We start from the raw sequence: 24615 nt of genomic DNA on the forward strand, positions 1-24615 counted from the left end.
TGAAGTGTTTAATATGATTATTTCCTAATCGTTGTGTGGGTTAATTTGACTTAGAATTAGATTTTTTTCATTCATGGACATTTAAAAATGTTTACTATTATAGAGTAATACCCCTATACAAATGGAAAAAAATTGATGAATTATTCATTTCCGTTCGCTAACTTAGTTTAAGAATTTAAGAGTTTCATTGCAAGTTTTCAAATAAACATTTGACTAGAATAAAAGTACATTTATTTTGAAATAGAAAAAAAAACATGACTAATATGTTATATTTATTCCAGGAGACAACTGTTGCTGTACCTCTAGAAGAAGAATCAATGGTTGTTGAGAAAATTCTTGGCGCGAGGATGAGAAAGCTTGATAAAGATGTAAATACTATTTTGTTTTAAAGACTTTTGTGTTATTTGGGCTGTTCCAGAAAATACTATGTCCCTGCAGGGACGGCACTTTATTTTAACTCCCATCACCCATAGAAAAAAATAAATTAGAACAACACTCCATTTGTATTTTGCTATTTCAAATACAACAACCCACATAAAATTTAAAAAAAAGCCTTCCTTGGAGGGGGGGGGCCATACAATTATTTGGAACAGGCCTTAGTTAGCTATCTTTTTATTCTTGTGAATTTCATAAAATCATTCTATCAAATACTTTATTCCAAGTTTCAGTCATTTCAAGGGATTTTGCAGTGATTTATTTTGGGTGATTTCAATTTTTCTGATGTATTTATATTAGGGAACATCAAAGTTTTAAAACAAACAAGTACCTTTACAGTCAAACAGAAATTATCCAATTGTTTGACTAAACCAAAGAAACAAACTTTGTAGTTTTATTAAATGGAATGTTGAACAACTTACACCACTATAGAAATTTGTATTCAGATATTCAGCTGCCTTAATTTTTGTAAACAAAAACACCAAATAATGATACTTATGCTTGTAAACAATGGTAAATTTAAATTTTATTTTAGATTGATGTGGTCAATGATGATGAAGAAGCTCAACCTGAGGAAGAAGTGGAAGAATACTTTGTCAAATACAAAAACTTGTATGTCATTTTAAATTTAAAGTTTTGATTGTAAACTGATGGAATAGGAACAATTTTGATTTTTTTTTTAATAAGTCTCTTACCAAAAATACATTACTGCTTCTGTAAAGATTTGCATGTCAAATGATAAGGTTCAATTGTGGATTCATTAATTTGTGGGATACCTATTTTCAAGGGTTGAGGTTAACTAAGATTTATAGTTCAATGAAGGGGGAATTGTATAATGGATTGTATGCAGAATTTATGAAATCTAATGTCCTAGAAAAAAACTTTTTTACTCAATCCATGAAAAAATTAATGAGTCCACAGTACACTACTTTAATTTTAACATATGTATGCAAGTAAAAAATAAATCAGTAAAAATTTTAAAACTGACTACCCTGCTACTCTAGTCAAGTTGTTATCATGAGGAATTTTGTTTGTGATTAATATGATACCCAAACTTCATGTAACTGTATTCAAATTTAAGTTTTGAAAATTTATAATTTCAGCTCATACTTGCATTGTGAATGGAAAACAATAACAGAACTAGAAAGAGACAAAAGAATTCACATGAAACTGAAAAGATTTAGGGCTAAAAGGGAGCATTTGGATCTTTTTGAAACGGTAAATTTTATTAAAAGTTTTAACTACTTCACTTCTTTCACTGATACTTGTTATACTTAAGTGCTTGAGCCTTGAGGTCATAGGTTTGATCAAGACAAGGCTAAACAAAAGACTTTAGAATTGATAGTTTGATATTTTTAACTGACTTAGATGCATTTAGAAGGAAATCAAAGGACTACTGATATTGTATTTTATAGAACAGTTTGTCCAGGTATGATGACTTATCTCCCTTTAGACTGCACCTTTTGAGCTAACCCTAAATAAGTCAACTTTTTATGTTTGACTAGTAGAGACATGCTTATTTACATGATCTTTTGTATACTGTTAAAAAATTACACTCTACGCATTAAAAACATTCAGCAATCAATTATAAAAGTGTTTTAGCTGTTTTGTCAATACAGGGTGCATGTGAAAAAAGGTAAAAATTTAAATTCTTCTGCAAATCGTTGTTTCCTGTATAGTGTATAAATGATCAACACATATTATCCCCAACCCTTATCTCCTTGTTGCTAACAGAAAGTGGTGGTATGTAGAAATTTCTGTATGAACATGATGACCGTAAAGTTTACACATATTTCAGGTGGATGAGGATGAATTATTCAATCCAGATTATGTAGAGGTTGACCGTGTGATGGAAGTTTCTGTAACGTCTGATCCAGTAACAGAGGAAGAGGTGACTCACTTCCTTGTAAAATGGCGAGGTCTGCCGTATGAGGACAGTACTTGGGAACTACAGCAAGATGTTGATCCAGAAAAAGTTAAATTGTTTTATAAATTCAGAGATCCTCCACCTGAGGAAGACCGAGAGGTAAAGATATTGTTTTCAATCTTGTTTAATCTTGACATGATAGGCCTGACGATTTATTATGTTTTATGATAAATGAGAACTATCACATAAAGAGTCGGACTGGTGTATAATATATTGTTTTCAATCTGGTTTAATCTTGGCATGATAGGTCTGACGATTTATTATGTTTTATGAATTGTGAGAACTTCCACATAAAGACCTGGACTGGTGTACAATCCCAGCCTAGTAGGTTAGAAAATTTGTTAATCCTTTCACTGATGATTTTTAATCTGTCAAGACTGTACTTCTTAATATTTATGAATGCAAGGTATATATTTTTCATCCAAAAACATTGTCAAAACAACTATTGTTGTTGTTCGTACAGATGAAATAAAAATAGCCATACCATTTGTTGAAAATGGAAAAAAATGTGGATTGGAGATATGAATCCAGTGTTCTCAAGCATTTTTATAGGCTTTTGGCTGATTGAGATACAATCTTTAGTTTGAATAAGAATTTTGGCAATTTTTACACCAAAAGTAAAGAAATCTAAAATCATTTTAAGTTTGAAACAGAAGCAAAAATGTCTGATGTAAATCGAACAAAACCTGTTAATTTTTATTTCACACGTGATTATCTTTACCATCAAGGAATGTGAGGAATGTATATATAAATTTATGTGTGTTGTTGGGTTGTTGCTTATTTAAATTCATCCCATTTGTTTTTGCTTTATTTATATTAAATAAGAATACATTTTGATATTTAGGTTCCTGCTAGACCTAGCAGAGATGAATGGGTACAAATTCCAGAAACTAAAACCTACAAAGGAGGTAACACTTTGAGGGAATATCAATTGGAAGGTGTAAATTGGTTGACATTCAACTGGTATAAACAGTAAGTTTACTGACAAATATTCAATTATTTCTTCAAGGATGGAAATTCTTTAAAATATAGTGTTTAAGAGATGTCATGATATAGAAAAGAAATGAAAAATTTGGTTTCTGAATATTATGTATGAGGTGTTGATTATTTATTTGACATATGCTATTCTTTTATATATTGTTATCTGGTTCAAGCTGCAAGATTCTAATTCAGTCAACCAAGAATGGAATGAATGTTTGGTGATGAATTTTATAAAAGATAAATCGATTTGGATAAAAACGGATCCAATTAATTAATGTTATTTTCATTTCCTTTTTTTATAGTTTGTTTTTCCCTATTTCAAAGTGCTTTCTCCTGGTACTTTGTATAAATATCATTGAAACTGCCCATATGAGAAATGCATTACAAATTGTTTATAAATGTGTTTTTCAGTCAAAACTGTATATTAGCTGACGAGATGGGTCTGGGTAAGACCATCCAGAGTATAACATTCCTACATGAGATTGTAGAATATGGAATAAAGGGACCATTTCTAGTGGTTGTACCACTGTCAACTCTGGGTAACTGGCAGAGAGAATTTGAGACTTGGACTGATATGAATGCTATTGTATATCATGGAAGGTAAGTTGTTTAAACAACAATATTTGACAGCAGTAATGGCTATATATAGGAGTATCAGAGGGGGGGAGATACAGGATTATTGTAAAAAATATTATTTGGAAGAGATTACTTTATGTTTTCCTGCAAAAGTTCTAAGAAGACCTATGGAAAACATTGACTGATTTTTATTCTATGTTTTTTCTTAATAATTCTTGAAAAAAGGGCAATAACTCCTCCTAACAAGGCCGTATAAATTGTCTCAGATTCCAGGATTTTGCATCTCATTTTTTTAAATTTTCTTGCAGGGGAAGTTCAGGAAAAATAAAATTGATTCACTGAATGTTAATTTTTATCTAAAAAAAAAACCAATATATTTTCAAAACTCAAATGAACATTTGAGGTACTCAGATGGCAGGAAATTGCATCTTATTGTGTAAAATTTTCTTGGTAGTCCTGTGGACTACATATCCTCTAATGTTAGTGTCTAACCCTGATTGATTCAAATTTTAAAATGATAACTTTGTGAACTGTTCAGAATTTTAATCATATAAGTTAAACGTCATGTTGCATGACCTAGAGAAGGAGAAAATGCTGAATGCCCTAAAAAAATTATCAACAACATGTTCAAGTTTGCCAAAAGGCCCTTATGAATATAAGAATAATTTGTATGACATTACCATGATTACAAAAACTGAAAAGGTCAACATAATGAGGACAGTAACTGTAGACCGCAGCAATATGTGAATCAAGAAAAAGTATTTCAAGAGCATTCCAAAGACATTACAGCTAATTTCCTAATGCTTGTAAAGTAAAACTTTGGTTGGCTTGCTTGCTTTTTTGTATAAACGTTTACTCAAGCTTTGTAATCAAGATGGACATCTTCAAACAATTTATACAGGCATATTTAAACCTGTATATATATTGTATTTAAATTTGATTGGAGGTTTATACCAATTACAATTTACAAACAAAGCAAGCAAGCTAACCAAAGTCTTGTTTTACATGCATTAGGTAATTAACTTTATAACATTTTATTTCTGATTGTTGGAAGAAGAGAATTTTTGGTCTTCTTTATTCAAATATTTCTTGTAAAACACAGAAATAATTAAAAAAATTTATGTCAGAGATAGATTTTATAAAACATTATATTTCCATTTTCAGTAACACCAGTAAATTTATGTTACAAGAATATGAAATGTTTTACAAAGATGAAGAAAGACAAAGAATACCAGACTTGACTAAATTCACTGTGTTAGTTACAACATTTGAGATTATTATATCTGACTGTGAATTATTAAGTTCTATAGACTGGCGATGTTTAATTATTGACGAAGCACACAGGCTGAAAAATAAAAAGTGTAAATTAATGGAAGGATTAAGATATGTGGATTGTGTAAGTACTTAGCAGTGCAAAACTGTGCAAAATATATTAGAAAAAGAACTGTATATTAGATTAATCTTGTAATGTTTTACTCTATGTTTTATAGACCTTTTTACGGCTTGAGTAGTGATACAGAAAATTTTATTGGTAGATGTTATAATTATCAGGGCAGAAAGTAAAAGTTCTCATGAAGATAAGTGTGGACACCGGATCTATTTTAATCAGATAGAAAAAATATCAACATCAAGGAATTGGAAAAATCAATAAAACTTTTATTTTTGCAATTGATATTTACAGGGTGGTGAATAATATATTCTTTCTTATCTTTCAGGAACATCGAGTGTTACTGACAGGAACTCCCCTACAAAACAATGTTGAGGAATTATTCAGTTTACTCAACTTTCTAGAACCTGAACAATTTAATTCTTCACAAACATTCTTAGCAGAGTTTGGCAATTTAAGAACTGATGATCAAGTCGACAAGTTAAAAGCACTTCTGAAACCTATGATGCTTAGGCGATTAAAAGAAGATGTAGAAACCTCTCTAGCAGCAAAGGAAGAAACAATTATTGAAGTGGAATTGACTAACATACAAAAGAAATATTATCGTGCTATTCTTGAAAGGAATTTTACTTTTTTGTCTAAAGGTTCGACTACCTCTGCTAATGTACCAAATCTTCTAAATACAATGATGGAGTTGAGGAAGTGTTGTAATCATCCCTATCTAGTCAAAGGTTGGTATAATTTCATCCTAGATCTAGCAAACAAACCACATAAAATATTACAACAGCTGCATCATGTTTGTAAATCCAAACAGGACTCATGAATATTGTCTTTATTTATTAAAGTTTGAAATGCGAGTTTGAAAATACAAAATCCAACAGTGTTTTGTTTAATGCATCAAAAACCAGTCTAAACCAAACCCTGCAAAAGCTGGAAAAAAATCTGTGTAAACTGAATTGTTGTGTCGAAATTTCAGTGAATAACTTCAGTAGAATAAAAAAAAAGTTATGTGAACAAAATCTGAAGTCATAAAAAGGTAAGGTTAAGACAGGGCGGTGGAGGGGGTATTAAATGTTACCCTTGTATGTCTCTCATATACATACGTCTTAGTTTCAGTTCTCAAACTTTAGTTTGCCTCAAATAAATGTTATGACAACATAGATCATGTTCTAATTTTGGTGGAGTCATTTTTATTGTTCTCAAGTTATGCCCCTTTAGTAATGGAAAAAAATTGCTGAATTTTCATTTCTGTTCTCTTACTTAAGTTTGCCTCAACCAAATGTTATGAAACTTAAACGCAATGCTTATTACCACAAAACACAGATCAAGTTCAAATTTTTATGCATCACTTTGTCGTTCTCAAGTTATCTCCCTTTATATCATTATTTGCAAGTGGTGCATAATCTGAATCCCATGGAAACATTCTCTATTTATTTGGTATTGAATATATACTGATACTAAAAGTTTGGAAGGCAGCCAGCTCTGTCTCATTATTGCTCAGAGAGGAGTTAAAAAAGTTTTCAGTAGCCATCATGTTTTAGTCGACATTATTATAGAAGTTTCAAAATATTACTTTACATGCTCTTTACACCACCAGACAGGTGAATATATTGAAAGAAGCTGATTTCTTGTGTCAAAGTTCTGTTCTTAATATCAAATTTTGAATACTACAGGTGCTGAAGACATGATCATAAGGGAAACTAAAGAAAAGGAAAATAAACCAGAATTGGATATGTTTGATATACATAGATTAATGGTGCAATCCTCTGGAAAACTTGTACTAATGGACAAACTTTTACCAAAGCTTAAACAAGGTGGACATAAAGTGCTGATATTCTCTCAAATGATAAAAGTGCTAGATATTTTAGAGGATTATTTGATTCAAAGAAGGTAAATACTCTGATTCTTATCAAATTAATAGCAGGATCTGATGTTTGCTGTAGAATGCTACTACGGTAGCAATAAAAAGCTCAAAAGACAAATCGTGTTTGAGCATTACACTTCTTTCAATAGATAATGATTACATCTTCCTTGATTGTAGATGATAAAAATAGATTCTTGTTGGCCTTGACAGTAGGTTTTTAGTCCCTTACCAACTAACTTGAAGGGGACTTAAGGTTTGCAATTCATCTGTCCAACTGGCTGTCTGTCAGTGCGGTTGTCAGTCCAGCAAATCAGTTTTCCACACTTAAGTTCTTTATGGTTGATGAGAATAATTTGATATTTGATATATAGTTTAAAGTGAACATTAACAGATAAATTTTGAATTTTGTTCCAATCTGGTGATTATTTTGCAGTGTCTTTAAGTTAGCATTTGTTTCAGTACAATGAATTTTTAACTGGTAAAGGACTATGTATTGCCATGCTATACTCTAGAATACTTGTTAATTCAAGGTTTTATGCAATCAAAACCCTAAAGCAACTGACTTGATACCTATTTCTTCTTCCAGGGTTATAACAACTTTTATAGTTAAAACAACATACTCAGAGAGGTTAACATTCTTTAGATCCATCTAAGTTATACTCAGAAGTTACATTGTTATGTGTATTTGAATAATCAATCTTGAAAAACCTGTTTTATAAAGTTTACATAAGTTGTACATGGCATATAAATCTTGTGTGAAAAAAGATCACCTACAATTGTACACTTGCTCATTTAATATGAACAAAGGAAGATAACTCAAATTCAAAATATATATAAATTGCTAAAATTAGTTTGTGTCGTTGCTAAATGTCATATTGCCAAATAAAAGTAATCTTTACCCTTCATTACTCACAAGCTGTTTATTTTTCTAATTTTCTTCAATATTTGAGACTCATAATCGGAAAGGTAGTTACAAAATCAGTTGAAGTCAAAATAAAAAATGTAAACGCAAATTGTTGTTGACAATGATAACATTCTTTTGTAGGTATTTATATGAAAGATTAGATGGTAGAATTACTGGTATAATGAGACAGGAAGCCATTGACAGATTCTCTAAGCCTGATTCAGATAGATTTGTATTCTTACTATGTACAAGAGCTGGTGGTTTAGGTATTAATCTGACTGCAGCTGATACTGTTATTATCTATGACTCGGACTGGAACCCACAGAATGACTTGCAGGTATATCTTTTGAACAGGGAACCCAAACTTCTATATCAGTTTTTATTTTAACCAAAAATGTTTTGTTCCGAAAATGCTTGTATGAAATAGCCATGAACGTTTGAATGTAAGAATAAAATTTAGTTACTTATTTTATATGGTAACTGACCAGGAAAAAAGACATGAATGTTCAAGTCATTGTTTTTAAATTGGTTTGTTACAGTCAGAAATGTATTATGATCTTGTTTTTATAGGCCCAAGCTAGATGTCACAGAATTGGACAGAGCAAAGCTGTGAAGGTGTACAGATTAATCACCAGGAATTCCTACGAGAGAGAAATGTTTGACAGAGCTTCTCTCAAGTTGGGTTTAGACAAGGCTGTGTTGCAATCTATGGGAGGAGATAAGGCTGCTAATCCTGTAAGTTTGAACTGGACTTTTTTGATTGGGAAAACGTTTTTTTTTAATATGTTTGTTAAAGACCATTCAACTTCTGCTCTGATGACATTGTTGATGTGAAAAAGTCAGTAGTAGCAAATTGTTTAAAAAGTCGTAGTGTCAATAACTGTTGGTATTCAGACTCCAAAATTTCAACTAAATAGTTTGTGTTATAAAAGTAAGATGACAGAAAAGATTATTAATATCATGAATATAATGATGAAATTGATGATCTTTATTTTTGTTTTTAGAGGGAACAGTTAACAAAAAAAGAAATAGAAGAACTATTGAGAAAAGGAGCTTATGGTGCTTTAATGGATGATGACAAAGCTGGAGACGATTTCTGTGAGGAAGATATCGACCAGATTCTACAGAGGAGAACCCAGGTTATACAGATAGAATCAGAAGGCAAAGGATCCACTTTCTCCAAAGTAAGATAATGTTAATTGTAGTCAATGAGATATGCAGATTTTTAGTCTGGTTGTGATTAATATACTATGTGATAAGGGTTTTGCTTTTAGTGGTATTCTAAAATGAAATGTATAAAGTTAGTTCTGAAATAGTCCTTAGATAATTTTATGTGCAAACTTATCTCACATTATTGAAGAGAGTTGAATTGTTTTATAATGCCCGATTTATTATTCAATTGTAATGCCAAATTAAGAGTTTTGACCCCAATTGCACAGTCCACTGAACATAAGTAATGATAATGCGATTAGTACATCCGTGTACTATGGACACAATCTGGTTTAAATTAAAAAAATATATAACTATATGTGTTTTAATAGGCAAGTTTTACCATGAGTGAGAACAGAGATGACATTGACATCAATGATCCAAACTTCTGGCAAAAATGGGCAAAGAAGGCAGATGTGAATGCAGATGAGGACAAGGTATTGTATTTATACAAGACGATGTGGTATCAGTGCCAATGAGACAACTCTCTATCCAAGTCTAAATTTGTTAAAGTAAACCATTATAGGTCAAAGTACAATCTTCAACACAGAGCCTTTGCTCACACCGAACAGCAAGCTATGAAAGGTCCCCAAAAATGATGTTAAACCATTCCTAAAAATCAACGGTCTAATCTATATATATATACATATAAAAACCGAGAAACAAGAAACACTAACCACATCAACAAACAACAACTACTGAACATCAGATTCCTGACTCTATCATACAGTGATGATTTCCTATGTTTGTGAAATTAAAAAGATAAATTCATATGCCAGACTTTTGATCATTTACAGAATCGTCTTGAGATTGCATATTTTTTAACTTTTAAATATTAGTTTCAGACATATCAACTATCTGTCCATTGTTATATTTTTTAATTACAATACATTGATGTAATACTAAAAAAGAAAACCTTGCATTTTCTATTTTCTTCAGAATGAGCTGATAGTTGAGGTGCCAAGACAGAGGAAACAAACTGCTCGTTACGGAAATGATGAGGCAGCCCTGGAAATGTCTGAATTAGAATCCTCGTCAGATGATGAAGAGGGAGGTGGAAATGATGAAGATGGCGAAGGAAAGGGGCGTGGTAGAGGAAAGAAGGGCAAGAAAGGTCGGCGTGGTAGGGGCAGAGATTCAGATGATGATTTTGATGCTCGTGGTGCAGCAGGAGAGATGTATTCAAGATCAGATTGTTTCAAAGTGGAGAAGAATCTCTTAGTTTATGGGTATGTATAAACTTAATTCTAAGTCTGTACAATTGTGGTGCATATTTGTATTTAATTGTATACACATAAATTAAAGTCAAGAATTTAATGTATTTTTGCTTTGAAGCATTTATAGTGCACCTAGTATTCAAACAACTTTAGTACTTTTCTGAGATGAGGTAAAGGGCCTTTCCCCTTGAGGGTAAGATAAGCCTCAATCAGCATATCATTTTCCATAAGATAGATGTATTGATATATATAACACCAAATGCATGATTTGTCTTTATATTTTCATTCTCATTGAGTTTTATTTTTTAGATGGGGAAGATGGACAGATATTGTTAGTCATGGCAGGTTCAAGAGAATACTAGCAGCTAAGGATGTTGAAACAATTGCAAGAGCTTTGGTAAGAATTAAACTAAGGTGTACCGTAGAAAACATTATATGAATTCAAAAATTATGAATAGTACTTTTCGTACCTTTGTACCAATGTAAACACTTGGTTTTGCAGACTTATTGTTCAAAAGATATGATAGCCGGTACTGTCATGTAAACAGATAAATTGCAGTTGTCTGCCAAGAAATAAACATTTATTAGTGACTGATATTTAATTATATCTAGTTTTACAATAATTACTTTTCATGTCACTTTGACGGAAAATTGTCAACTTCAAATTTTTCTCTATAATGTATTCACATAAAATAATCTATAGGTCAGGTGCAATAATCTATTAGGTAAAATATTGAATTAAACAGGTTTGTCTGGCAAATATTGCAGTTTTTGGAAACTTCCTGTAACAAATATTACGTGCAGAAATTGTCTACATTTACATAAGATACTATAATTATTTGAACAAAATTTGTTTGTAATCATTAAGCAGTATATAATGTACATAATGCAATATTAAACTGTGAGATTTTTTACAGCTTATGTATTCATTGAAAGTTTACAAAGGAGATGAGAAGATCAAAGAATTTATATGGGATTTAATATCTCCTGCAAATGATGGTTCCTTGAAGAATCATTCAGGTACCTTATTCTCTTGTGTGTCAGTTACTTTAGTAGAATGTTATATGAGTTTCTTGCTGATGTAGACCATATTTATTGAATATCTATTTAACTTTTAGGTTTTGTACAAGTGAAAAGATGAATAAATTCAAACTACAAAAACTGCTTCAATTCTATGAATTAGAAATACAAGATACAGTACACCATAGATTTGCTTTGTGATGTTGAATTTTAAAGATTAAAGTCTGAACTTTTAGAACTAATGAATCAAAGCACTTGCAAATCATTTTTTTTTTTTTTTTTTTTCAAATAATGAGTGCTTCAATATAAAGTATTATAAATTTAAGTAGTTATATGTTTTAATTTTATTTTGAAGGTTTATCTGCACCAGTTCCTAGAGGAAGAAAAGGTAAAAATAAACCAACAAAGAAAGAGAAGGAGTCAGAACATGAAATAGAAATGGCTAAATATCACATAGATCCCGAGTCTGTTCTCAAAGACACTGGTTACAAAAGACATCTGCATCGCCATGCCAACAAGTAAGTCTTACTGCAAGTGACAAATAATATATGTATACTTATGACCATATACATCATTGATATTGAACTAATTTCATAATATTTTTTGAAAAAAAGGTATCATTGACAAAAACAAACACACAATGTTGGAGAGTTGTCTTATCGGCAATCATAACACATCTTATTTTTGTACAAGATTATTTTTTCATGAACAAAAAACTTTAGATTTGAAGACAGCTTTGAAGTTGCTAAAACAGACAGTAGCTCAGCCAAAGATGGACGAAAGATAATGATTCTGAAGATGTGACCTGTTAGTATGGCATATATGCGAAAAAAGGAAAAGAAATAAACTGCTGTATGCAGTTCTAAGTTGTTTCTATCTTTGAGGCACACATGTATGTTTGGAAATTAATTGTAACCTATATTTATTTACAGAGTATTATTGAGAGTTAGACTGCTGTATTACCTTAGAGAAGAAATCATTGGTCATGCTGCAGACAAAATAAACAAAGGACTTGATGTCAGGTAAAGATTTTATTAGAAAAAATTAAATCTGAAAATAATTTATTTTAAACTTGAATATCAGAAAATTTTGCAATGCTTTTATTATAAGATATTTGCAATAGAATCGATTCTGCTTAAATAAAAATGCATTTATAATTTAACAACATTGCAACAATATTTCTTAAAATTGCAATAATAGACCTCATATCTAGGTCCACTGTTCAACAGTTGCTATAACAAATGCACACAAAGATTTCTTGATTTACAGTATCTTACTCAGACTTCCACATTTGTCTTCATATGATTTTAACTTTTAAGTCAAAGCAGTTTAGATCCATAATCAAATATAAAGTGATGTTTTCTTTAATAAAAAAACTGATTGTTGTGCTATATTTCACTTGTATGTTTTGATAGTGAAACAGATGATGAATATATCACCAATCCGATCTGACAATATTTAATGTTGATCAATTTAGTCTGATGTTTCACTGAAATTTAATGTCAAAGCAATAACAAAGTGATTGGAAGGGGGATGTGTGACATCTGTTCACTGTATTTTAGCAGTGAATTATAAGTAAAGTGTTAAGGCTGCTACAGGAACAAAGACAGATTTTTTAAGGCATTTTTTACAATGCCCACCAACAACATAATTTATCCCTAAGTGACATACTAAAGTTTGGTCAAACGTATTCAGGATTAATATTTTTGATGTTCCAAGTTCATTTATGTATGTTTTACATTTACAGTGAAATAGATATACCAAGAGCAAATGTAGAAGGGGATCCCCCAACTTTATGGTGGGATGGATTATCTGACAGATCCTTGTTGATTGGTGTATTTAAACATGGTAGGAATATTTACAACATATTAAAAAAAATTTAAAAAGTAATTATACTGCAAGCTTGACAAATTGTTTTGTATACCCCCAGTTAGCAGAATTGGGGTGTATAGAAATACTAATGATTCTCTGAACGCCTGTCTGTCTGTCTGTCACACTTGATTTCCAGATGATAAATTAAGATCAGCTCTTTGTAATTATTTTGAAATTTTAACAGAAAGTTTGAACCGCTAAAAACAGGATATATTTGATTTTTGTTGTTTTCATTTTTACTGTTCAAGAGTTATGGTACTTGATTGTTGGACCACAATATTAAGAAGTACTTTTAACATATTTATCTGTAAACTTTCATCACATGATATTTTAACCAATGAAAAAAGAAATCAAATAAAAAAGTTGAAATATATATCAAACACAGTAATCATGCGACATGTTGACTTGATTATTCATGAACTGCAAGTAAAGGCCATTGTCCATTACTTCAAATTTTTCTTGAAATTTCAGGCTATGAGAAGTACAATCGAATGAGAAATGATCCTTTGTTGTGTTTCCTGTCACGCTGTGGACCTCCAGCTGGGGCTGCTCTGGCTGCAGAACAAAATGATGATGATGAGTAAGTAGGGGGCTATTATTGGTAGGGGACAGACATGTATGTAATGTTGATTCTAATTTTGATGTAGACAGTCCCAACAAACTGAGTAATTTGTTTAATCAATGAATTTTGGATAAGAAACAAGACAGTTTCTCATTAGTTCAATATGTACATGTATAAGGAACAGGGTCAATCCAAATAAAGCAAATTTGCTATCTAAACCAGATAAGTGCTGATGAGAATTAAGCATATATGGCTTCCCTTTGAAATAACACAGAAAATGAATGTCAACTTTAGTTTCAGTTCACTGGTCTGATAAGTGTTATTCTGTTTATGCCATTTCAGCAGTTTAAAAGCTAGGGATTCAAAAGAAATTGTGTGATATATAGTTTTGCATATATGTAAATATTGTATTACAGTGATGACATGGATGATACTAAGGTTAATATGTAAATATTGTATTACAGTGACGACATGGATGATACTAAGGGTAATATAAGTACATTGAAGGACGAGGATGAAGACACATGTACCTCTGTGATCTCTAATCAGGACAGTAACATGGCTAAGGAGACACCTAATGTTACAACTGAAGGAGGAGATGATGATGGGGAGAAGTTACCATGGCCTACCATGTCTGATCTTAATACCAGACTCAGGAGAATTATCACCAGCTTCCAACGTAGTCATAAAAGACAAATGTTGAAGGATGCACAAAGGGCAAAGGTATTTAAAAAAAGCTTGACATTTAGTTAGATAATTGATTCATTCAATGTCCAGGTGCAAAATTATGCACATTCACATCAACGACAAGTAAACAATTTATCAATATAAAAAAAGAAGATGTGGTATGATTGCCAATAAGACAACTCTCCACATGAGACCACTAAATGACACAGAAATTAACAACTATAGGTCAGCGTACTGCCTTCAACAATTAGCCAAGCCCATAGCAGTCTGATATATGTAAGAGCTGAATCTTGCAGTGTTTGGCAGAGAATGTTTTTACTACTATTTTATGTATTTGTTATAAAAGACCAAATGTCAATATTTAAGGAAAAAATGACTAAATTGAAGAGAATTATTGCTACAAGACACGCATGTTTCTGTTGAACTATTAATACGTTAAATTATATGTGGATGTTTTACAGTATAACCCTAGGGGACTGGGTGATTTTATTGCATAATTATTTAACATTATAGAGAAAATCACATTGTTTATTTCAGAGAATGGAAAGAAGAGAGAGATATGATGTAGTAAGCAGATACAAGGATGAAGAGAAAATTCAATATCAACAAAGGTTTGTTTGTTCAAAACATTTTAATTTGAGAAAAGTTATTGAAATAAGTGCTTTAGGATTCTGTATCATATGTGATATGTGACTGTTAGATGATGAAGTATAAAATATTTAACTATAAAGGAAAGCTTTTGATAAAAAAAAAATGGTACAAATGTCAATAAAATTCATCTGAATTATTATAATTTAATTTTGTCCATAGCAGATATTTTTTCATAACACTACAAATCTTAATATGGTGCAGATACCTTAAGTGCTGTAGATTCATTTGTTTCCATGCTGCAGAATTTTGTGGAATTATATTTTCTTTTTTAGTTAATTTGTGGAAATTTCTCTACAAGTCCATTGGAGATTTGTATTTTGTTATCTGAATTTATTTCAACACAATTGTTAGTTGTTTTTCCATTTATTTTTAAAAAGATGAAATGCTGACAAGTAAATATTTATCTTTGACAGTTTTTTTGGATGTTGGGACAGGTAGGCAATTTGACAATGCATGATCTACATGTGTAAAACGTTTTATTTTTATTTAGTGTAGAATATGTGGCATTTATAATCTTTCCATTATCCTTATGTAACTTTTTACTGCTTGTTATGTGAATTAAAATGAAACTACAATTACACATGTTATAAATGATCAATGAATGACAAAAGGAAACATTAAATGATTATATCCCCACTATAGGAGTATTGCATTCACCTTGTCTGTCTGTCGATTGGTTCAACATAGAATTCACAAGTTTTTGTGTTCATGATGATTTGCCATGCTAATACTGAAAACCTAATATTTACCAGATGTGCTGGTCATTAGGTTTAATGCGTTCAGATTCTGCACATTTTCTGATAGAACACGTAAAATATTATAAGGCTTTTTATTTCTTTATCGTTTTATGTTTAATTATGTAAATGCATGGATGTACAAATATATATATAATAGCTTATTTTTTTATTTTGGGCAAATAAATTGCATGAAATGAACTGGTAACATGTGTATCCATAATTTTATTATTTTAAAATGTTGCATGCACAGAATTTTTCTAATACCAGTTATATAAGTTCTTAAACTCTAAATTTTTTAAACACAAAAATCATTTTAATATTGTTTACCTTCTTTGAAAGTGATAAGTCGAGATCAAGTAGAAACTGCCTCTCGACAGCAAAATGATTAATCTTGCTTCCCAGTGCCTCTTTTGTCTTTTTAAAACCTGAATTCAGGGGCCATCAAGTATAATTGACATTAACATAAGAAATAAGTATATCAAACTGTGAGGCACAAGTGTGAGATTTTTTAACCTGTTGTATATATTTTCTTTTGCCTCATTGAAATCTGGTTGAACTTGTTGTAAAATGTTTTATGATATATAAATTAAAAATATAATTAAAAGAGAATAGAAGGACAGAATTCAAAAATTAGAATTATAGTAGATATGTTAAAAAAAATGTATTATTGTTTATATTTTTGCAGTCACTGGACGCGGAGAGAGGAGTCTGATTTCTATCGTATTATATCTACGTTTGGAGTGGAATTTGATCTGTTTACAGGCAGATATAAGTGGGATAGATTCAGGACATTAGCTAGGTTGGAGAAGAAACATGATGACACTTTAACAGAATATTTCCAAGCATTTTACCACATGTGCATGCGAGTCTGCAAGAAATTCAAAAATGATGATGATGGTAAAATTTGTTTACACCCGTAAAAAATGATTTAAGTCAAAATTGTTGTGTTAATCTTTTTCGTGTTTATTTCCTCTTGAAATTTCAGTCTGAATAATTCTTAATCAAATTTGGTTTAAAAAGTAAAATCACAATAATACCAACTCCAAGGATAATTATTCCTCTGTATGATGATGGTGTTTAAAAGTTATCAAAATTTAAAAAATCAGTATATATGATATTATTACCTGTTGTATAATGCATTTACATCTAGGAAAAAAACAAGTCTTTTTGACAATTAGAAAGGTCTACAAGAATTTAAGTTCTGTATTTCAATTCCTTAGATGCTTTAGGAATAGTGTATTCAATTCAGAAATAATATGACTTTTAATATCATGTGCTTTCTGTCTTTTTAGCACTGCCTCCAAACAATATATATGTGGAACCAATATCTGAAGAGAGAGCTAGTCGTAGTCTTGCCAGAATTGATCTCCTGAATAAAATACGAACTGAAACTTTGGCACATCCTAAATTTGATGAGCGTGTCAAGTTATGTCAAACGTCCTATGATCTTCCATCATGGTGGATTTGTGGCAAACATGACAAAGATCTACTCAGAGGAGCTGCTAGGTAATACTTAATAAAGGATAACATTTTATTGGTCATGTTTAGAATGTATAACAAATTAAAAAATATAAAACAACATGAAACTTAATTTATTTTTAAGAGGACTGAAAATTATTTATTTGTCATATTGAATGAGTATTTATATGTGAAACAACATAATACAGGTTTTGATTCTTTACTTTGTATTTTTTTTTTTTGCAGAATGAATTGTAAATATGTAAATTTAACCCTATTAGAGTTGATAGTTAAAATTTCAATTTCAGGCATGGTGTAGTGCGCACTGATGAATTTATACTTAATGACCCAGCATTGTCTTTCAAAGATGTGTTCAGGAATAAACGTCCATATGTAAATTCCCCTCATTTTATGCAGTCACCTGGTGCCAGCCAGACACCAGTCAAAGTTAAAAGTAAGTTATTGATATCTAACATACAAGTTTTATATATGTAGAAAATGATATGATTGGGGGAGGGGATACATCAATGAAAGCAACTTAAAGACATCAACAGGATAAGATAAAGGCAAAACTATTTTGTCAAAAAGAAATATATAAAAGACAAAACTTAACTTTATAAGCTTTATGATAAACATGAAACTTGATATCTGAATTAAGCTTCCTTACACATATACAAATTTATTTGAAAATAATTTAATTTTAGAAACAGATTGTTTACAAACTGATAAAGATTTCCAGATGAAAAAGGTTGAAATTTATTACCTGTGTTTCATGTATACATGTTGATAGTTTATATAATGTTTAAGAGGAAACATTTTAATTCTATGAATACCAAATTGGTACTTGGAACATAATGATGTTTATTGAATATTCTTATAGATAAGGAAGAAGAAACTGAATTGGAAATAAAAGCAATGATAGAGAAAATCAAAAGGGAGTCTAATAAAGATAAACCAGAAAGTGATCCTCAAGATGTGAAAAAGGAACAAACATCTCCTGATAAAAAGTCTGATGATCTTGAACATGACTTAGACAAAGACATGAAAAAGGAAGTGAATTCTCCTGATAAAAAAACTAACGACAGTGAACAAGATGAAGAGGAGGAAAATAGAACTAGTAGTCCTGATAGTAATAAAGAACTGAAGAAGGATATCAAAACTGAAGTGAAAGTAGAAAGTGAAAGTGACATAAAAGAGGAAGCCAATTCTGACCAAGATTGTCAAGAAAAGAGTGAAGATTTGTCTGTAGTTAAGAAATCTGTTGTAGATAATGATGATGATGAAGCTACTGATATTGAACATGATGTTTCTGATAATGAAACTACTAACGACACTGAAGTCAAATCTGAGGATCAAAATGATAGTGAGAAATCTCCAGTGAAAGTCAAATCAGAAAAATCTCCAGAAAAAGTTAAGTCTCCTGGAGACATTAAAACAGAGGATGAAGAAAAGGATTCGGAAGATCTATATACAGAAGTAAAAAAAGAAAAAGTGAAAGAGGAAGATAGTGAAAAGTTCACCAAAGAAGATGTGGTATGTTTAACTGTCAAGCTATAAATTTCAATGATTATTTATTTATTTAACATGTGCACCAATATAAGTAACATGCATTTGATTTTCTCCTCAAAAGGGCACCATATAAATAAAGAAATCTTTATATATATATATATATATATATATACAACTCGTCTAAACATCAACCCAACAATGTTAGATCTGTAAATTTGCTTTCGCAAATATTTGGTTCTTCCCTCGCCGGGATTTGAACCCATGCTACTGTGATATCGTGACACCAAATCGCCTGCACTGCAGCCGTCCCGCTAGACCACACGACCACCTGGGTTCTCAAAAAAAGAGCTTTCGCTGGCCGTGTGTTACCTTTCCTCGTCAGTTTTAATCTAGCGGCGTACTACAGTACATGATATATAAGGCATGAAGATGTTATTGTTGCAGATCTGTCGGTCGGGTTACCGGAAACATCGATCTTTTTTCTCTCGGCCTAAGTATGTAAACAAAACCACGAATTCAAGATTAATAGATCATTTTGCAAACTACAAATCAATATAATCCATAAATTTAATACACATAAACAATTATTTTTCAGGAGTTACAGAAGCTTATAAATGAAGAAGATAATTTAGATCCCAGATTGTCAGCCATTCCAGCAGATTTTCTACAGTGGCCAAAGGTAAGAGTAGAGGTAAACAAAAATAAGATGACCAGAAAACCACACAATTATCATATTATTCTCAGTGTCAATGTCAAAAAAAATTCAAAATGTTTTGAAACTTTAAACTGAGGCTACCTCTTTACTCTTAGGACAAGCGTGCTTCCAACATATCACATTGACTTTGTTTGCTTACAACCTTAAATATCTTATTTTCTTAATTTTTCTTTAACCATTTTCGTAGTATTCGTTTCTTTTCTTTCTTAAACTTAAGTAATGTTCTCTTTGCCAGAAGATGTCTCCAATCTTGGCTAGTGAAAATTGTTAGTTCTTCGTTTCTTAATTCTGTCTCTTCCCTAAAGCTAGGATTGGCAGTTTTTCTGCTGTTAAAATAGTGGGGGTATACTGATTAACCTATGTCTGTCCCATGAATATTTATTGTCACATCTTTCTTTGGAACTACATTACAAGGATTTCGGAAATTTTATTTCAGGAGTTATATTAGTCTGCTATATCGTGTGATGCGTTTAAGGATTTATCACTCAACAACTTATCACCCAACAACTTCTATTTAAAGAACACTTACATCATTTTACACATGACATCCAAGTTGGAAATTTTCATCAAAATTTTCTCAAGAACTACATTACAAGGATCAGAATTTATTGATTTTATAGATTTTAAATGTTCGTAATGACTGAATCAAAGTTATAATATTGAGAACTAATGTAATCATGAGCACTGGAAGTTGGAACAAAACCTAATAATGACCCATAGACTTGTATTGTTGTCTACTTTATAATAATGGATGTGTATTATATGTTTTTAGGACAGGGTAATCTTCCATCGTCTAGAACATATATGTTACTGTGTTGAGACTGGAGAATGGCCATTCCCAAAGAGGATGTCGAACATTCCTATGAACTATGACTCCAGAAGTGCCACGCCCCTCGGATCATCGACACCCAGAGATGACCAAGATCTGAGCCAATCAGATGCTGGGGATTCTGTCTATGATGGGATCAAGGTGAACACGGTGAAAAATGATATTGATAAGGATTTTGAAGTTCAATTTACGGAGGTAGAGTAAAATGTGGTTGGGTGTATGAGCACAGCAGCTTTTCTGGTCTCTGCTGGGTGATGTGGTGTTGTTTTTGTCACTTTAATTCAATGTCATTCCTTGGATGGGGACACTTCCATTCAAGTTCATTTACACAGTAAAGACATTTGTGTGAAACCTGTTGCAATTAAAATGTGTAGGAAAAAAGATAATCAATAATGAAATTTCTATTCAAGTATTAACTTTAATGTTGTAAAAAATCATTCATCATTCTCCTATTACTCTACCAAGCTGTAAAATGTTCTTCTGTTTGCAGAATATAACTTAAGCCTTCATTAGGTCTTTTGAAAAAAAATGTTGAAAAACAGATAAAAACATTTTAATACATTTGTAAATTTTAACAATGCTGATATGATTAAATGATTTTAACTCACAACTATTATAAAAAGCATATCATCTTCATTATTATTTCACCTTGATTATTGTTAACATATCTTTGTTGATGTTTCTTAAATCTGTCTCTAGTGTGTTCTTATCATGTAACATTTTGAAAGTGAAGTAAAAATAAATGTAAATATAATAATATAAACCTTGATTTTGTTTTCTGTATGTCTTTTAATCAAGTGTTTCAATCAAATGTCTGAATTTGAAAGTATTGCCAATCCTTAGATGTAACAACTTTATTGAAATTTTGTCATTACATTTGATTTCCTACTACTTAATTTATTTTACATTTACATGTAAATGAAAGAAATGTGTTTAAACAAGACTTAGAATGACCTTGTGAACAAACATCCTGCCAACCAATGAAATTTCTATTGATGACATTTGTCCATAGTAATGAGTTTGAAAATAAGTAAATGCATGTACCAGATAAACAATTATTTTTAAGGAAAAGTAACTCTTTTTATGCCCCACCTACGATAGTAAAGGGGCATTATGTTTTCTGGTCTGTGCGTCCGTCCGTCCGTTCGTTCGTTCGTCCGTCCGTCTGTCCCTCTTCAGGTTAAAGTTTTTGGTCGAGGTAGTTTTTGATGAAGTTGAAGTCCAATCGACTTCAAACTTGGTACACATGTTCCCTATGATATGATCTTTCTAATTTTAATGCCAAATTAGAGATTTTACCCCAATTTCACGGTCCACTGAACATAGAAAATGATAGTGCGAGTGGGGCATTCGTGTACTGAGGACACATTCTTGTTATATAAAGATCTCTTCACATTATTATATTTTCTTATTCTTCTATTTTCAGGGTGATGGATTAAAAATGACATTCCACAAACGCAATGCTAAAGAACAAAAATTTGATGGTAAGTGTGAAGTACTATGATATGACTTTGGAACATATGATGAACAAGAGATCCAACACTTACAGTTGATGATGACTTCTCTATCTGATGTTTCAGCAACATGTACTGTTGATTTGTCATTATTCGGGGGATACCAATTTTTGGTGGATTTCGTGGGTAAATGTAAAGGCTGTTATGCAGACCTCAGCAAAACCATGATAAAATACGAAATACAAATTTCCCTCAAGGCCAAATAAAAAAGCATGTGTGTTTCCTGTTTCCCTACCTACCCTATATTTTAAGCTTAGAAATAGCCTACCCTAGAGTTTTTTTTGGTCATTTTTCAATAAGCACTGTTAAAGTCAGGATTTCTCTCCCATAGACTCAATGTAAAAAAAAATGGTAAAATAAAAAAAAATCCCTACCTACCTACCCTATTTTTTTCAAAGATGAAACAGGAAACACACATATTATTTTATTTGGCCCAATCCATGAAAATTGGTACCCACAAAAAATAAATAAATCCCCAGTATATGACTTTCTCATATTCAGCCAATGCCCAGCCCCTACAATCACCTCTATTCCTATTCAAACTGAAACAACATAAGTAATTGATCGTTTAAACTGTTCTTGTATATTGCAATTTTTACTTACACGAAGTACTTATACTGTTACAACTTTATAGTTGAGATAAGTTAGTCCCTTAATAAAAAATTCTGTATATTAATAAATCTCTTGACTTGATAACATACATAATTATAAAAGGAAAAAATCTAATGTCAGGGTTTTCTTTGGCTGACTTAAGTTTATTGATAAAGACTTGATATGAATCATGCCTAATGTATCTTGCATCCTATTTTCACTGTTTATGTATTATATATTATATCTGACAACATTTGCTTGTGGACTTTAGAAACATGTGATGAACAAGAGATCCAACACTTACAGTCGATGATGACTTCTCTATCTGATGTTTCAGTAACTTGTATATAAGTTTTCCATACTCAGCCAGATCATCTTGATATAATGCCTTGTCCCTATATCCGCCTCCTTGATTGTATAAACTCTTTGTCTATCTTCAATTAAGGGCCTCGGTGGCAGAGTTTTCTAATTGTTCTATCTTCAGTAGCTCTAGCCTCTCAATACTCTGGTTGTGATTTCCAACCTTGCACATGGCAGGTGCATTTGGCTCTAGATTTAAATGGTTAAGGATTGCCAGTTTTCCTACAGATGGTTATTTAGTCTCTCCTAGCACTTCACCTTTCTTCATCTATAAAAACTGGCTGCCTTGAAAGAGCAAATAGTGTTGAAAGTGGTGTTTAACCCTAAATAATCATTCAATGAATTTATTTACTTTTCCCTTTATCACTATTATGCAATATATCATATTTGACAACTTTTATTTGGTTGGCTTAGCTATATATAAAGAATCAGATTAACCTGATTCTGAACTAAGAAACATATGATGAACAAGAGATCCAACACTTAAAGTCAATGATGACTTCTCTATCTGATGTTTTAGTAACATGGATAGGACTTTCATATTCATGCAGTTTCCTCTTACAATTCCAATGTCACAATGCCATGAATGTTATTACTAACTGTAATAGATTGTACAATCTCATTTATGCCAATTGACCTTGGGTCAGCTTAGGTGACTCATTCATGGCAACAGAATTCAAAATTGATCTATTTAACCATTTCACCTTAATTTGAGTCTTTTCCTGTATTCACCTATTTACTACTCAAACCAAATGTAAGTAGACATCCTCAATAGATGGTGCAAATCAAAACTGTTCTTATCTACAGCAACTTGTCATAGCTTGCCCAGAACATATGATGAACAAGAGATCCAACACTTACAGTCAATGCTGACTTCTCTATCTGATGTTTCAGTAACTTGGATAGAACTTTCCTATATTCAGCCATATCCCCTTCCTATTTCACATACTCCTTGTCCTTGTAACCAATCATTTACATGGCAATGATTATTAATATTTTTCCTTATAACACTGAAGATATTTTCTGAAACTAACCTTGAGAACATATGATGAACAAGAGATCCAACACTTACAGTCAATGATGACTTCTCTATCTGATGTTTTAGCTATATATAAAAGAAGATGTGGTATGATTGCCAATGAGACAACTGTCCACAAGAGACCAAAATGACACAGGCATTAACAACTATAGGTTACCATGCGGCCTTCAACAATGAGCAAAGCCCATACCGCATAGTCAGCTATATGAATTTCCCATATTCAGCTAAATTTCTTTAATATGAATTGCTGCCACTATAATCACCTTCTCCCTTATCAAACCAAAAGTTAAGAAGGTCTCTCTATCCTTAATCCCTTTAACATGGCAATGATTAATTATATTTTAGCACAGAAGTGATTATCCTTAAACTTAACCTGGGAACATATGATGAACAAGAGATCCAACACTTACAGTCAATGATGACTTCTCTATCTGATGTTTTAAATAGATGGATATTAGTTTCCCTTATAAGTCAAATCTCTAAAAATGCTAGTGTCTTAACCTGTTATCAACTCCTCTCTATTCAAACCCAAAGTAAACAAGTACCCTGAATTGATGGTTAAAATCAAAAC

The 24615-nt window shown here is 31.4% G+C and overlaps 1 protein-coding gene across 22 annotated transcripts in view; it reads left to right on the plus strand.

Annotated features, from left to right (window-relative positions):
- The window catches only part of LOC139523380 (chromodomain-helicase-DNA-binding protein 8-like), a 46703-nt gene that overhangs the window by 12302 nt on the left and 9786 nt on the right, over positions 1-24615 (plus strand). For 11 of the 22 annotated variants that reach the window (XM_071317348.1, XM_071317353.1, XM_071317366.1 and 8 more), the window contains exons 6-35: positions 282-368; positions 971-1047; positions 1539-1653; positions 2234-2461; positions 3207-3334; positions 3755-3943; positions 5084-5315; positions 5635-6037; positions 6980-7196; positions 8216-8411; positions 8645-8809; positions 9079-9258; positions 9616-9720; positions 10223-10512; positions 10810-10897; positions 11418-11520; positions 11876-12038; positions 12453-12542; positions 13268-13368; positions 13864-13972; positions 14419-14677; positions 15179-15252; positions 15706-15726; positions 16715-16926; positions 17322-17535; positions 17796-17941; positions 18368-19020; positions 19592-19675; positions 20484-20690; positions 21967-22024. In XM_071317348.1, the coding sequence (XP_071173449.1) occupies positions 282-368; positions 971-1047; positions 1539-1653; positions 2234-2461; positions 3207-3334; positions 3755-3943; positions 5084-5315; positions 5635-6037; positions 6980-7196; positions 8216-8411; positions 8645-8809; positions 9079-9258; positions 9616-9720; positions 10223-10512; positions 10810-10897; positions 11418-11520; positions 11876-12038; positions 12453-12542; positions 13268-13368; positions 13864-13972; positions 14419-14677; positions 15179-15252; positions 15706-15726; positions 16715-16926; positions 17322-17535; positions 17796-17941; positions 18368-19020; positions 19592-19675; positions 20484-20690; positions 21967-22024 (5194 nt within the window). The remainder of the gene's footprint in view (positions 1-281; positions 369-970; positions 1048-1538; positions 1654-2233; positions 2462-3206; positions 3335-3754; positions 3944-5083; positions 5316-5634; positions 6038-6979; positions 7197-8215; positions 8412-8644; positions 8810-9078; positions 9259-9615; positions 9721-10222; positions 10513-10809; positions 10898-11417; positions 11521-11875; positions 12039-12452; positions 12543-13267; positions 13369-13863; positions 13973-14418; positions 14678-15178; positions 15253-15705; positions 15727-16714; positions 16927-17321; positions 17536-17795; positions 17942-18367; positions 19021-19591; positions 19676-20483; positions 20691-21966; positions 22025-24615) is intronic. The other 11 variants (XM_071317352.1, XM_071317354.1, XM_071317367.1 and 8 more) reach the window with 3 other exon arrangements.

Source organism: Mytilus edulis, chromosome 5, assembly GCF_963676685.1.
Source record: "Mytilus edulis chromosome 5, xbMytEdul2.2, whole genome shotgun sequence".
Taxonomy (NCBI): Eukaryota; Metazoa; Mollusca; class Bivalvia; order Mytilida; family Mytilidae; genus Mytilus; species Mytilus edulis.